Source organism: Lipophrys pholis, assembly GCF_963383615.2.
Source record: "Lipophrys pholis genome assembly, chromosome: 12".
Taxonomy (NCBI): domain Eukaryota; kingdom Metazoa; phylum Chordata; class Actinopteri; order Blenniiformes; family Blenniidae; genus Lipophrys; species Lipophrys pholis.
In genome coordinates this window covers 16639549-16654881 of record NC_137641.1, presented here as the reverse complement: position 1 = coordinate 16654881, position 15333 = coordinate 16639549, and the positions used below count along the sequence as shown (strand labels likewise).

At 42.8% G+C, this 15333-nt stretch overlaps 1 protein-coding gene across 2 annotated transcripts; it reads left to right on the top strand.

Annotated features, from left to right (window-relative positions):
- Positions 1 to 648: 648 nt before the first annotated feature.
- Positions 649 to 13585, top strand: stom (stomatin). Of its 2 annotated transcripts, XM_080476660.1 has the most exons (8): positions 705 to 911; positions 1590 to 1619; positions 2834 to 2943; positions 3197 to 3269; positions 7907 to 7989; positions 8074 to 8277; positions 11343 to 11477; positions 13142 to 13585. In XM_080476660.1, the coding sequence occupies exons 1-8, from the start codon at positions 851 to 853 to the stop codon at positions 13328 to 13330; spliced, it is 885 nt and encodes a 294-aa protein (XP_080332786.1). In that variant the 5' UTR covers positions 705 to 850; the 3' UTR covers positions 13331 to 13585. The 2 variants fall into 2 exon arrangements, with proteins under 2 accessions (XP_080332787.1, XP_080332786.1); XM_080476661.1 differs by lacking the exon at positions 1590 to 1619 and having other exon boundaries at positions 649 to 911.
- Positions 13586 to 15333: the final 1748 nt, after the last annotated feature.

The following is a 15333-nucleotide window of genomic DNA, read 5'->3' as shown; positions in this document are numbered from 1 at the left end:
TCACCCAATAGCCCAGCAGCCCATTATGAATAGTTTCATATTAGGTAATATACAATTTTTATATTATATTTTCAGAATGTTTAATTTTATTACAAAATTTCACCTTTAGAAGACAGACTTACATTATGCAAGATTTTATCATATTGTTGCATAATAAGGCTTTATTGTGCAAGTGTGATAACTTCATACTGTCTAATGAAGACAAAAATGTCTCATAGAATTATATCACTATATGAAAATATTTGTAATAAATAAGATGATCATGACATGATACACCATTGGTTTCAGAGTATTTCAAAGTCACAAATTAGCCTAAAACAATTTTCATAAATGTATGTAATAAAATCCAATTGAACAATGATTTAATGCCACACTTTCACATTAAAAAAAATAACCAAGTGTGTAAGTTATTTACCCAGAACATTCCGATAAGGTGAAAAACATGCAAACTTCACACCACCAAAACAAAAACAGAGTTATTGTCAAATATATATTTGAAAAGCGCCTTCAAATATATGTTTTATTTGAAGATGCCTTTTTGGCACTCAAGGACACAGTGTAGTCATACATTTATATTTATAACGGTGCATTAAAAACGGTAAAAACAATACAAGACGCACACGTGTGCGCGTGCGCCTGGCCACGCCCACGTTCTTCAGCCTCAGCGCCTTCAAGTCAAAGCTCCGGGTTCTGCGCTCAACAGTCTCCACACTCTTCGCAACCTCGTCACAGGGACTGGGCCGCTCCTCCTTTTCCTCCGGCTGCTGCTGAGAAAAGCCTCTTAACCCACTGTTCACTGCTTCCAATCTGCAAAACAAACTCATTTTTGAGGTAGTTTTGAGTCTGCAACATGCCATCCGACAGCGAAGACGTCGCGATGACAGAGTCCAAAAGACGGCAGCGTCAGTCAGGTAGAGAAGTCTCACATCCTACTTTTGTTTTGTTTTTACACGCGATCAACTGGAACAAGAAATGCAACGACAACAAAAAGCTTATCCTTAATAACGACACTTTAAAAGCAACGATGCATTGCCACGGGTAATATATTTTTTATAAAACCGTCTATAACTGCTGTAAACGTTAGCTCAGGTGGCTAACGAGCTGGCTATTGCCACGAGCTAATATGGGCAAACGTAAACAGTTCTGGAGCGATAATGTTCACTTGTTGACATAAAGTTTCCAGTACTGGGTGGTTCAAACACACAGTGTAGAAATAACACGTATATGCCGTGTTTTATTTGTTTATTTTTTTTATGGGCGCCGTCTTCTTACGTCATCCTGTGTGGGAATGAAACTCAAATTTTGGTGTCTGACCTGGATAAGGAGGAAGTGAGGGTGAAATCCTTTCAGCAAGCCCAGTTTCGTGTAAAATCTTTTCGATTTCCTGGCAATGTGATTGGGGTGGGGGGTGGGTGTGCAGCTCTGCTGATCAGTATTGATTATGCTTGTGCAGCCAGTCCAGGCCAGTCACTGACATTCATGCAGATGTAATTATTGGAAATGTTTCCAGTGCTTGACTTTTTATTCCTAAGTCATTGTAACTGAACTGCAAATCTTTCAGTAGTCTTGACTTCTAACTTTGTCTGTAGGTCCAAGCCGGCATGATTATGGTCAAGAAGGTATGGATCTGCATGTGTGGCCTGTGTATTGTGACTGAGGTGATGGCGCTGCATAACACAGGGGTGTCATTTGGTACAGCCCGCTGGCCAAAACCCGTCCCTCAGTCTACTTCGTTTCCCTGGATGACCTTGCATATGGAAACGATAATTGATCCACTGATCTATTTGGGTAGTCCATGCTCCTGTTCTTGAGCACCAAGCGTACACTCAAGAGTGTGTGTTCACTCGTAATAACCTGCTGGGATGTTCCAACCAGTGGTTACGTTCCCCCAACGTGCAGCTTTGTAATATTTACAATATATCTTTTTGAATACATGTATATTTAGAATGTGTGTAATTGATCATTTTAGGTTTTTTAAATACATTTTTTTCTAGTTTTAGCGATTTTATCCATCTTTAGTAATTGTGGCTGTTTTAGCCGTTATGCCTTTTTTAAGCCAGGAGATTAGACCGTTTTGGAAAAACAGTGCGGTATGAACATAAAATAAAAAATTAAAGCAAAATGTTTATTAGAGGCTGAAGAGCCACGTGTGCCACAGGCTGCTGACCCCTCGTCTACACGAATGTCTACCATTGTGAAATGTTTTAGCATATTCTCTGCATGTGTGGTCCCCCCCCCCCCCCCCCCCCCCAAAAAAAAAATGTGAACACTATATGGTTTTCAGCGTTTCTGCCATTTCCGTGTAAACAGACATCGCTGTCAAAACCGTGCCGAGTAATCGTGAAACGACTCTGAACTAAAAACGATATGTTGCGACATATTTAAAGATGTACACAAAGAGCATAATAGTTGTTGGACATTTACCAGTATTTTTGCAAAAATGGGCTTTGTTAAAAATGTAAAAAAAAAAAAAGGGGGGGGGGGATTGAAATGGAATCACATTTACTGAAATGGGGGAAACATTTGGAGATCTATTGATTACTATGTTGTCCTTTTGGTCTGTCCATGTTTGACACCCCTGGACTAACATGTCAAAGAGCATATGTGTGTGAAAGTGGGTTGATGTAGCAGTAAACCTGACTAATCACATGTTTCACAGCAGGTGGGTAGAAGCTGCAGTGATGCATGGTCGGATCACAGATCTGAGATGTAAAAAAAAAAAAAAAGACCTCATGCTTTGAACAGATGTGTTAAACTCTATGTGCTTTCATGTTTCTGTGGACAATTCAAAGCAAATGTTTTTGCTGTGTGTTTGTCGTCTTTTCCCCCGCAGCTTTGGAGAACACGGACTCAGACATTGGTTTATGTGGCTGGCTGCTGGTTGGACTTTCCATCCTCTTCATGCTGCTTACTCTGCCCCTCTCCATATGGATGTGCATTAAGGTCAGCTGCTTTTTCCAAGTTCAAGTTTACTTTGGACTGAAGTTTATTTCAGCTGATTAAAGAAACTGAATCGGGACGGATGTGTTCAGTTACTCTTTGTTATGAGTACTTATTTACTCAGCACGTCAACCTGTGGCCGTGACACTGTTGATTTGAGTTGAGTTTGTATTCATCAAGATATCCAATTACACGTGATGAACATCAGATAATAGGTAAAGAAAAGACAATGGTGTGGTTTTTCCTCTGTGTACAGATTGTGAAGGAGTACGAGCGTGCCATTATCTTTCGCCTGGGCCGCATTCTGCAAGGAGGAGCTAAAGGACCAGGTCAGAAATAATTACTGCTTCATCTTGTTGTTAATGGGAGCGTTTCTGGAATTGAACTTTTATGCATGTTGGATCTGGTTCCTCTAAGCTAAAAGAGGTCCAGTTCAGATGCCACAAATTGTGCAAAGCAAGGCTTCCTTAAGTTTATCTATATAACAAAATGGCAGAACTAGTGTTCTTACAGAACATAAAAAAAGAAGAAACGAAGTAGAACAAACGGGTAAAGAAACCAACCCACCCTCCCAGCCCTGAGGTAGGCTGCCTAGTAGTGATATGTGTGAAAGCCATATGAGCAACAAAAATAAGAATATAGAGGGTCGGCTTTCACTTGTATTTTCAGGATCTTGGAAAGCAAAAAGTATCTCCAACCAGAAACCCTGTAATTTTGGGCACAAAACTGTCTAAAAGATAAAAGTCTCAAAACGGCCAGATACGTTTCACCATTTATTTAAGCAAGCATAGCCAAATGCAATGAACGGCACTGGACACCAGGTGAACTCACGCAGGAGCACACCCCAAGGGTCCTGAACTTTCCTTGATCAGTTTTTCTTCCTGGGCGTGGGCCTGCCCTGTCAATGGGTTGGTCTTTTTTGCAATTGGTCAATTTAATATAACGGCACCTTATTGCCAACCGGAAAAGACGTCTCATCAGTTCAGGTGTGAAAATATTATGTGAGGAATAGTTGTTTGGCCAGAGTTCTCCTTGGCTGTATCATCATGACTGTACCATACCGTCCCTGGAAATTCAGCGCTTCCCATGGATTCAGCATTTATTAATGATTGACTTTTGTTCTCTGTTCCAAACTCTGAAGTCATGTCTGGCCACCTGTGTCTTATCAGGACAAAAGGCGCTCTGTTCGAGCATGTTTAGGCCTCGAATTGCGTAGAAGTTTAATAGTATAAGATTGTGATCCTTGGCTAAGTATAATATTCTTCTAACAGTAACACAACGCATCTCTGAGAGTAAGTGCATAACATAAACATATGAGGAAATACTCTTCACCGGTCCACAAGTCAGAAGTGAAGCCACTTCTTTCTGTAAAATAAACGGAGGAGAAAGTCACAAACAACAGATCTGTTTTTTTAAAACCACTAACCTGATTCGCTCACTGAATAAAAAGTATCATCTAACAAAAGATGGAAGGTGAAACAGCTGTTGTCAGAGGACAGCAAAAACACACCTCAAATCAGTCTAGAAGTTTCACATTTTGAATTAAATTATGAGAAAAATAACTTTTTGTTGTTAAATGCACATCTACCACTGATTTCAAACCCACTGAGAATTATCAGCCCCGTTACATTCAGCTCTGCTCGCGACTTGTAATTCAGCGAAGTCATCCACTCCTCCGTTTGTTTAGAAATGCTTCTCCTTATATTTGGCATCATGGAGCACGAAGCATAACTTGATTGTGTGCCCGGAGGATGATCTGAGCGTGATGTCAGATCTTTGGTATGAGACTTGACGTGCAGCCGGGAGAGAGTTTTCTACATTACTTTTGAACAAAGAGCTCTGAGTGGTGCCTCTGTAATGGTACGTCGTGTTGTGTCCTCTTATGAACTCCAGGCTGCAGCAGCAGCAGCGATACAAACAGGAACCCTTTTTAAGCTGTGTAACGGGAAGTGGTGGGTCGGGATTGTGATTCTGGGGTGTGGCGCGTCCCTGAACATGGCAGCTAAAACCGGGGGGGAGGGGTGGTCACATGACTGTCTGATGTGGTCAGTTCACTTAGAGAGGATGCCTTGTTTTTTCTCTCCACTGGAATTAATCACATCAGGAGCTCTGGAAGCCCAGAAAGGAAATCAACATGCGTTTTATTGGGGGAACAGTTAGGTTTATGAGGGCAAGTCCGCCATTAACTCAATAGAGCCGCTGGTTGAAGACTATGTAAAATGGACTCCCAACACCAACATCCGCACAACCTAGCAATCTTGTTCCTTCAATGTAAACTCGTTTTCACTGCTTTTTTTTTTTTTCTCCGAGTTTCCACGTCTTAGAGCAGGGGTATTAAACACAGTTTAGTTCAGGGGCGACAAACAGCCCAAGTTCTTCTTGTGTGGGTCCAGCCAATAAATTACTGCCATAATAACCTTTAAATTTTACACGTTGAGTTTTTCTTTGTTGTGGCAGAGGGCATACGTGAAGAAAATGTCTATCTTAGCCATTCCTACAGTCTGGACATAAAGCCAACTTTCATGAAACCTTCTAGTGCAAAATACCGTGAAATGCTCAAAACAGGCTTGTCAAGATAAAGACTTAATGGAGATGTATCAGACTCAAATCGGTAACAACATATACTTAATTCGAGGGTGGGACGATACACTGTTGAGACTTGCAGGCCGTACAATCGGTCAGTTGTGTGAAATGTGTGCTGACCAGCACCTTCATAGGTGCACCGCCCTGTGTTACACGCACACTTCTTCACTTGAGTTTAAACTGCAGTGTGGTGCATGTTGTGTGTGTCTTTGGTGTGTGTGTGTCTTGTGTGTGCCAGTGAGTGATTCCTACATGGCAAATGCTAAATAAATGTTTCATCTTTTCAACATGCAGCCTGTAGTTCTGTGTTGCCAACAATTAATCAGACCTGTTATTGAAAAGCTCTTTTCTACACAATGTGATTCTGTTCTACCTTTTCAACTAGCAATTATATTATGGTCCAGCACAAGTCAGTAAACTGTATACTAAAAATCTAAATATGTCCATGCACTTAAAGATGAAAACCAGCAGAGTTTATTGAAGGGAAATTCCAGCATTAAGTCACAGTATTCTGTGTCGCCAAGAGTACCGACACACAGTGCAAGTTAGAAACATTCACTATAGAAGTTAAGTATCCATCTATCATTTGAAATGTGTTTATGTGGAAGTGATACGTGATAAACAAACATGCCACTGACATTTGGTGTATATTTTCTCTTCCCCCCCATAGTGAACAATGCTTGCATGCTTGGCACCGAACATAAGTTGAAGATGAGAGAATTTCCTCTGGGATTAATATAGAATTTCTATTCTAGAGTGCTTGGTAAACGGTGGCCAACAGCCGTTCTCCAACGTTTAACCGTGTTTATCACTTGAGAAGATCTCAAGTTCTCCAAGTAGCACTGTTATGGCCAACTTGAACACAGTGGAGTGAAGGCTTACCCTGTGAGCGATGGACTTATTTTTCAAATGCATTTCATAAACAAGATAATGATTTATGTGTGTGACACATTTCCTGTGAATCCATTGAAGAAAAAAAAATTGAATTTTGGATAAATATTTAAAAGTCCAACCATTAGCTCCTGAATAAACTGCTGTGTGTTAATCTACAGAGATTGACCGTTAGTCCCTCCTGTTTCGTCCCGAGAGCTACTACCTACCGAAAATGGAAAAAATGGCAGGAAAAAAAACCAAACAAATCTGGAAACGATCACGGAAGGATGTGGGTATGTTTCTATTGTGTTTTCCCACCCACCCCCTTCCTTCCTGGTAACGAAGACAACAAAATTTGTAACGTTGATTAAAAAGTGACGTTTTTTTGTCAGCCGCACATCAGCGTATCACAGTGTGAAGTTAAACCAAATGACAGGGATGCGTTAAAAAAAACTCTTGTGATACTGTAAGCTCACAGTCCACAGAGCTGCATGAGTCTATGACGCCTGGATGCCTCGTTCTTCTTCCTCCTCTTTTGAAAGGCAGTGCATTTGTTAGGAAAAGAAGTCATACAGGCTCCCTCGAGGTGCAATTTGCATACATCTCATAAGTCTCCGTCTCTTCATCTTTTTGATTTGTTGTTTTACTGCATCTAAAAACAAGGCGGGGTCCTCTCAAAATGCTGAAATGTGACTCCTCGGAGAGCCAGGGGACTCCGTTTATGACAGCGCGGGGTTAATAATAGCTCTCTGCATGCAAACCTCACATTCTTGAAAAGCTGGAGGAGCCAACGCCAGAGTTGAAATCAGGATTGGTTTCCTATTGTGTCCCTTAAACCTTTGACTATATATATATCGTTCTCCATCGCCAGCAGCCGCCTGGAAAACATCGAATGAAATGAATGTTTTGTTTTCTGTGCACATCAACTGAAGTGCTGGTCCAAAACGAGAGTGATCAGTGGAATTTTCCAGGGTGTCACGAGATGGTTTACAGAGTCTGTGAGAGCACCCGAGGCCCTTCCTCCTCCCTCGCTGTGTCTGACAAGTAGTAAATTGTTAAGAGTGTTGGGAATGTCACGGTGGAAGTGGCTCCTCTTGTCTTCATTTCTCTCCCCGCCGAACAGATGGTTGTGATCTCACCGTTTAAACGCACAATATCCTGACAGGAAGTGCAGCCAGCTACTAGCGGGCTGGCGCAATATTAGTGTTTGCTAAATGATTGCACACCTAGCACACGTCTGTTTTCGCTCAGCCGCGAGCTCGCCGCTTGTTTGACGCGCTAATTCAGTCGTGGCGAGTCGAAAAGCGACTAATGAAAGCTGCAAATATCCACAGCTTTGCCTCGCTGTCAGCACAGCTGCAGTCTTATAAAGCGAGAGCTTCGCTTGGCCCCCTGCCAGACTTCCATTCATCCTGGTGTTTTCAAACATTTGTGAAGAAGCTTCCTCATTATTGTGTTTACCGTGGCTTTAGTCTTTGTTGAAACTATTTGCATTCTGGTGATTCTGCAGGCTTGTTCTTCATCTTGCCGTGCACCGACAGCTTTATTAATGTGGACATGCGCACCGTCACTTTCGACATCCCACCACAAGAGGTACGACACAAACGCAGGCTGTCACTTTTATTAGCATCTTATTTCCATCTGTTGTTTCCTGACATGATCGCCGTCTGCCCTCAGGTTTTGACAAAAGACTCTGTGACGGTCTGTGTCGACGGCGTGGTGTACTACCGGGTCCAGAACGCCACCCTGGCTGTGGCCAACATCACCAATGCGGACGCCGCCACCCGGCTGCTGGCCCAGACCACCCTGAGGAACGTCCTGGGCACCAAGAACCTGGCAGAGATCCTGTCTGACCGCGAAGAGATCGCACACAGCATGCAGGTACACTACAGTAGATGTATGGCACGGGTCCATTAAATTTCAAACCGATTTGTTTCTCGCCCGAATACAAGGATGTCAGATTTGTCAGGCTGCAGGCCAATGTTACCCTGCAATAAGGGGAAAAATCTGACCGTTTTTCAGTAAAAGTAACTTTTTCCTAACGTGTCCACTGCAATTCGTTAAGAGTAAAGCTCATCTCACAACCCTGATACACAGATGGCAGCAGTGTATTTAGGATGAAAGTCATGGCAAGAGTGAAGCAAGTTTGTCATATTATAAACTCATCAGTCTGAAGAGAGACACTTTTTTTTAAATGTGACAATGTGTTGGATCTCCTGGTACTTCTTTGTTCTAAAACTGTTAGAAAATGTGAAATTTAAAGTTCACTCTGAACTCGTCTGGCCCGATTTTGTTGAAGCTGCGCTGGATGAGGCTCCTGGACAAAAAAACCCTTGCATTGATGTGTATTGTGACTTCAACGTTTTTCAATATATGTATATATGTCAATTGTTAATATTTCCTCCGGAGCGGTCGCGATGCCATCTATGATGTCCCAGAAACCCATGCGCGCCGATTTCTGAAAACTCGAAATATAAACGCAGTTTGATGGCTACAAATTGCAGTTTGTTTGTAAACGTAGCGACTTTGGCGTGATCGATTTAGGCAACCGTGGCTTGGAAATTTGTGGAAATGAGCAGTAATGATCTTGTTTTGATGTGTTGGTTTATTCTCTGTGCAGAAGTCATACCTTTTATGGGAAGTATATTTTAAAGACTTTTTTTTTTTTTTTTCTTCTTTTCTGGTAAAGTAACTTCAAACCATCAAACCTGGAACTCCTCTCAAAGTCCACCTGTCCCAGGAACTCAGCAGAGGATTGCAATCCCCTCTTCCTTTGAGCTGCATAATGCAGCTGTCACATGAACCTTGTGAATCCTCGCTAAACCAACAAACTGCACTTAACGTGTCGAATGTTTACTGAGAAAAGCCCAGCTTATCCGGTATTTGTACGTGAGGAAACCAGCATTTAGTTGGTGCCGGAGTTTTAATTATTTATTTATTCATTAAACTTTTACTTGCAGTTTATGCTGAGCTGCTGTAAAGGATGAAATATTTATCTCTAAAGCAGACTTGAGTCGGATGGATTGTCAGCGATCAGGAGGAGGTACGCTCATGCGGAGGAGGTTACACATCTAAAACATGTGTTTCTGAAAACGAACAGCTCGCGCTCTTGGTTGAGTTTGTGTTTTTATAAAAGCGCTTTTTTTTTTTTTTTTAAAACTTGAAGTCAAAGCGTAAATGTAGACACGAGGAAAAATGTCCAGAAGTGCAGCCCTTTCCATCGTACTGACGAATCGGCACTTCAAAGGAGCTCGACGGTGGCTTCTTCCCCCAAACACCACATAGCACCAACCAAACTGATCGGTTACAGCACTTCTAAAACACCGGCCATGTTTGCAGGTGAATCAGACTTTTCTGGGTCTGGTCAACACTGCAGTCAAGCAACTAAAACCTCCTGAATGTGTCTGTGGAGACTCTCCAGTTAATCAAGTTGTGGTATTCCTGACAACAAAGTCCACTTTTTTTCCCTTGGAACTGGCTTGAGCTTTGTCTTTATATGAAATGGTTCTTAATTTTAATATCTTGCTACATTCAGACCCGTTTTTATTTTGAAAACAGACAACCTTCCGTTGCATTTTGGATGTCTGTTTTCACAACAATTGTGCTCTCTGAGCCACTGAAAACGCAGATTTTCAAAAACGTCTCCGTGGTAACCCACAAACACTCAGGCTCTGTTTCTGTGTAGACATAGAAATGCTACAGCACATGCACACCACGGCAGTAGTAAATACTACTTCTGCTCATGCAAGTAGGACAAAAACGACAATGGCGGCCTCCAGTGTCGTGACTCAAAGTCCGTATTCTCCTGGAATTTAGTCAATTTCGACTTGAGGGTCACTGATAACAATCCACCATGGTCGTTTGTCCATGAACTCCCATTGTTAATGTTTATGGAGTGTTATCTGCATGCACGTGTGTGGTGTCATTACAAAAACAACTAATAGCGCCTCAAGCTACGCCAGTTGACTCCCAGTAACAAGATGCCGGTCTCCTTTTAATGCTGCAAACAATCTGCCAGAGTTGGTCTGTATTTTCAGTACGATTCAAAGACTCTGTATTGCCGTGTCTCATTAACCTGTCTGTCCCGCACTTCACCCACAACACCACAAGGTTTTCAGGTTACAGGCTCAAACTCTCGGAGGTCAAACATCTTCAAAACCCGAAGCTTTAAAGACCTCAAACTTGTCTTTGTAGAAACCACTGAACATATCCATTGAGTTTGTGACGTGGGACTGGAGAATTAGATTCACTCGCTGCCAAACTTCCCTAAACAAACAGCCCACTAGAGCCTGCTGCAACTTGGTGCACGACCACGGGCATCCAGGTTTCCTTTATACTTCCCTCGCCCAGCTTTATGAGGCTGTAACATTTCAAACAGCCTGCAGCTGCTATTGGTGTTGGAATAGAAACAAAAAGGCCAGATTTTCCTCTAAAGAGCACAACAACAACCCAGAGTGCTGCTACATACATTTAGGTTTTTACAGTGTCGACATGAATAAACGCTCCTTTCTTCAACAAAACACGCACAGAGATTGATCTGTTGAAAGGCCGCTTCTTGTCTTTATGTGAGCGCTGTAGCTATAAATCGATTGCAGCACTGTCAGAAATGTTTGTCTTCTGTCATACGATGTTAGCATTGTCTTCTGTGACGCAAACATGCCGTACAAGCACCTGTCATCGCCTCCATTTGTATTTCATTTGTCTAACCTGCACACCATCTGTCTTCCTGCCTTTCCCTGTGACCCATCACACAATCTGCTTCAGCTCCATCTGCTGGACTGCTTTGGAAATGCACCCCAATTGTTATTAAAGATGGTTGTTTTGGGTAAATCTTGGAGAAAATGGGCAAAACGTTGCAAGGTTATCCGGTTTTGCAATAAGTCATTGATCTCGGTCAGTGTCAAATTATTCACTTAACAGTGTGTCTCTTTTTTTTTCCCCCTCAGAGCACTCTGGATGATGCTACGGACGACTGGGGAATCAAGGTGGAGCGGGTGGAGATCAAAGACGTCAAGCTGCCCCTCCAGCTCCAGAGAGCCATGGCCGCTGAGGCCGAGGCAACTCGCGAGGCCAGAGCCAAGGTACAGTGCACCCGGACAGTATTCACGGCGCTTCACTTTTTCCACATTTGGTTATGTTACAGCCTTGAACCAAAATGGATTAAAGTGGGTTCTTTCCTCAAAATGCTGCACACAACTCCCCATAATGAAAAAAGGTTTTGGGAGATTTTTTGCAAAATCTTTGTAAATAAGAATCACATGTATTCACAGCCTTTGCCTTAAGGTTCAATCCTGAGCTCCAGTGTTAATTCTTTCCACTGATCATCCTTGTGATTCTTCTGCGGCTGAATTGGAGTCGACCTGTGGTAAATTGAGTTGATTGGACATGATTTGGAAAGACACACACCTGTCTATATAAGGTCCCACAGTTGACGGTGCATGTCGGAGCCCAAACAAAGCAACAAGTCAAAGAAGGGATCGTCTTTAGACCACAGGGACAGGATCGTCTCGAGCAACAAATCTGGGGAAGGTTGCAGAAACATTCCATCATCCGTAAGTGAAAGAATCTTGGAACCCCCAGGACTCTTCCTAGAGCTGGTCGGCCATCGGGGGAGAAGGGCCTTAGTCGGGGAGGTGACAGAGAACCCCATGGTCACGCTGTCAGAGCTCCAGAGTTCCTCTGTGAAGAGAGGAGAACCTTCCAGAAGGACAAGCATCTCAGCAGCAGTGCACCAGCCAGCCCTGTATGGTAGAGTGGCCAGATGGAAGCCACTCCTTAGTAAAAGGAACATGGCAGGCTGCTCGGAGTTTGCCAAAAGACACCTGAAGGACTCTCAGGCCACGAGAAACAAAATTCTCTGGTCTGAGGAGAGAAAGAGTTTCTGGTGTGAATGTCACGTTTGGAGGAAACCAACTCATCACCCGGCCAGTGAAGCATGGTGGTGGCAGCATCATGCTGTGGGGATGTTTTTCAGCTGCAGGAACTGGGAGACTAGTCAGGATAGAGAAATATATAAATCCAGTAATGTACAGAGACATCCTGGATGAAAACCTGCTCCAGAGCATTCAGGACCTCAGACTGGGCCGACTGTTCATCTTCCAGTAGGACAACATGGTGTCATATTAAAGAGTTTTTTGTTTTTAATAAATTTGCTGCAATCTCAAAACTTTTCTCATGTTGTCGATATGGGGTAGAGTTTTGAGGGAAAAATGTAATCCATTTTGGAAGAAGGCTGTAACATAACAAAATGTGGAATATGTGAAACGTTGTGAATACTTTCTGGATGCACCGTATGCTGCTTCTCACTCTAGAAGATGATGATCCAGTGACACCGGGACTTCATCCCAAACATATATTCTCTTCACCATACAGCTTACTCATTTTAGAAGGAAATAAAAATGCCGCTCAACATTCACACACACACACACACACACACTATTTACTGCAGCTGTGTATTAGCAGGAATGTCATGATATAGATTGTTCAGGATTTATTCATGATTATAAAGTCCAGCGGTTTACAGCCGTTCCTGCAAAACAAAACACCACATGATCGTTTCATGCAGTCACACAGGTGAGATGTGCTTTCTTCCCTTTCTTAATCTAAAAGCTGTTCACTACCTGATGAGTCAACGGAGATAAAAGTTGATATTTCAGACATTTCAACCTCCGGCCATAAGAGTCAGGCGGGCGCGTCGCCGTTCTTCACTGCAGGAAGAATGAATCCCCTTCTCTCCCGCGTCCAGGTGATCGCAGCAGAGGGCGAGATGAACGCGTCGCGGGCGCTGAAGGAGGCCTCGCTGGTGATCGCAGAGTCTCCCTCCGCCCTGCAGCTGCGCTACCTGCAGACCCTCAACACCATCGCGGCGGAGAAGAACTCCACCATCATCTTCCCGCTGCCGCTGGAGATGATGCAAAGCTTCATGAAACGCTGAACCCCGCACGAACGCGTAGGCCCCGTTTCTCCTCCGCCCAGAGCGCCTGATGGTGAAACACCTTTTATCCCCACGGTTCCCGACTTTTAACATGAAATTACTTCTTAATGTTTTAACATGGAGCGGCAGGTGGTTTGGCTTTTATTTTCCACTTGATCGTATTTTATGCTACAAATGTAAAAAAAAAAACTCTTTACAGGGCTTTGTGATTTTCTGTGAATCTGAAACCTCGTCAGTTTTACAAACACTTCCAAGCAAAGTGCCTGATGGATATGTGGCCTCCACACACACACACACACACACACACACACACACACACACACACCTCATAATTTATGGGGTCGTCTAAATAAGAGAAAGCTTTCACGCAGGATTGAAGAAACTGGCCGTAACTTGTGGCGTTTCTATTAACACATGAAGTTCTGTCTAAACATAACCAACTAATCTCTAACTTACACTTTGTATACGTGTAGAATGTTGTGGGGTTTTCGTTCTTCGCCCCACAAAGTGAGAACGTCAAACATGCCACCTTCAGATCCTTTCCGTCTCTAATCTGATATTGTAGCACGACAGCGTCTTGGGGCTGCGCAGGTTTTCGTTTGTTACATGTTTTGAAATATTACTGTGCCATTGCATGTTGTCATGTTAGATTGATATACTGTGTTTCGTCCGAAGCATGAAAATGTATGTGATTTGCTGCATCATAGAAGAGGTGATTGGGAATGAGGTGCTTACTGATGGTCCTTATGAGGTTGAGGGCCGGCAGGTGATGATCGGCTTAAAGAGGTTGGTTGTTTTGGGGTTTTTTTTGCTTCTGTTCTTGTTAACCCTTTCCTTTTATACCTGCTTCTGAGCTCCAGTACTACGACTTTTCATCGCCAATAATATTTGTTGGTGTGTGGCCAACATAAGAAAAAGTGAGTATGTGATGGACTCTTCTGCTCAACACTCGGACCGTTAGTAAGTACCTCACGCAGCCCGACGCCAATATTCACTTTTGCTTCATGATGTTTGGGAGATTCAAACAGACATGCTGCATTGAAGTAGCAGGCTTGTCTCGTATATTAAAGTGTAATATTTAGCTGAAAAACTTCACTAAAGTTGTGCAGTATTATCAGAAAAGGCTCCACAGAAAGTACATACTTTTATCAGATTAGCTCGTAATGTGATCTTTGCCAAATTATAATATTTTTTTTTTTTTAAGAACTGTTCTCTATACTCGTATTTACAAGCGTGGATAAAATATTATTCAAACCTGAGATGTTCATCGGGTTGTTGTGAAAAAGGTGTGACCACTCGCCTGCACCGTCGCTCGAACGAGCCGAGAGCCTTAACTTACTGCCATCGATACGTTACAAGCGGCTGCTCCATTCTATGCACTATGAATGAAATTACGGAGTTTAGTTATTTTTCTATAATGTGTTGAAACGTTGGACTTGTGTGTTCAGACTGCCATAGTTTGTGTTCTAATACATTTCTAGTGTCACTCTGCGGTTTGTTTTTGTTTCTGTAGACTTGTAGTGTGAACTTGATGATAAAACGTTGAGTTACTTATGCCTGAACACTGTTACATTAAACAGGAAGTGCTTTAGTTTTGTGTTGCTGCTGCGAGAGAGAATTTTTGAAGCTGGGAAACCAAATTCAGGGTTTTGAGCATGAACTCATACAGAATGGGGGGGGGGAGAAACCTCCACACACACACACACACACACACACACACACACACACACACACATACATCCAGCAAAACCTCTGAGGTCTGCTGATCACTGATCAGCTGCTCAGCGACGACTTGCCAAGTGTTTGTGGTCAAATGTTCCCGTCTCGTCCGCTCGCCCCGGTCGTCAACATCAAGCTGTCGACAAGTTTCATTCAGCGTTCGTGCTAACGCTAGCTGTAGCTCTATTTTTTGTACGTTTTGCTAATTTTTGTATAATTTTTATCTCTGAAATATGTACCGATATACCCAGAATTCAATTAAAGCTGTTATTCCCAAAATATTT

Excerpts from the sequence above, each read along its gene's own strand:
- stom (XM_080476660.1), top strand. The coding sequence starts at position 851 with ATGCCATCCGACAGCGAAGACGTCGCGATGACAGAGTCCAAAAGACGG. Across the intron at positions 1,620-2,833 it reads GCATGATTATGGTCAAGAAG|CTTTGGAGAACACGGACTCA; the intron begins GTATGGATCTGC and ends TTTCCCCCGCAG. Across the intron at positions 7,990-8,073 it reads TCGACATCCCACCACAAGAG|GTTTTGACAAAAGACTCTGT; the intron begins GTACGACACAAA and ends GTCTGCCCTCAG.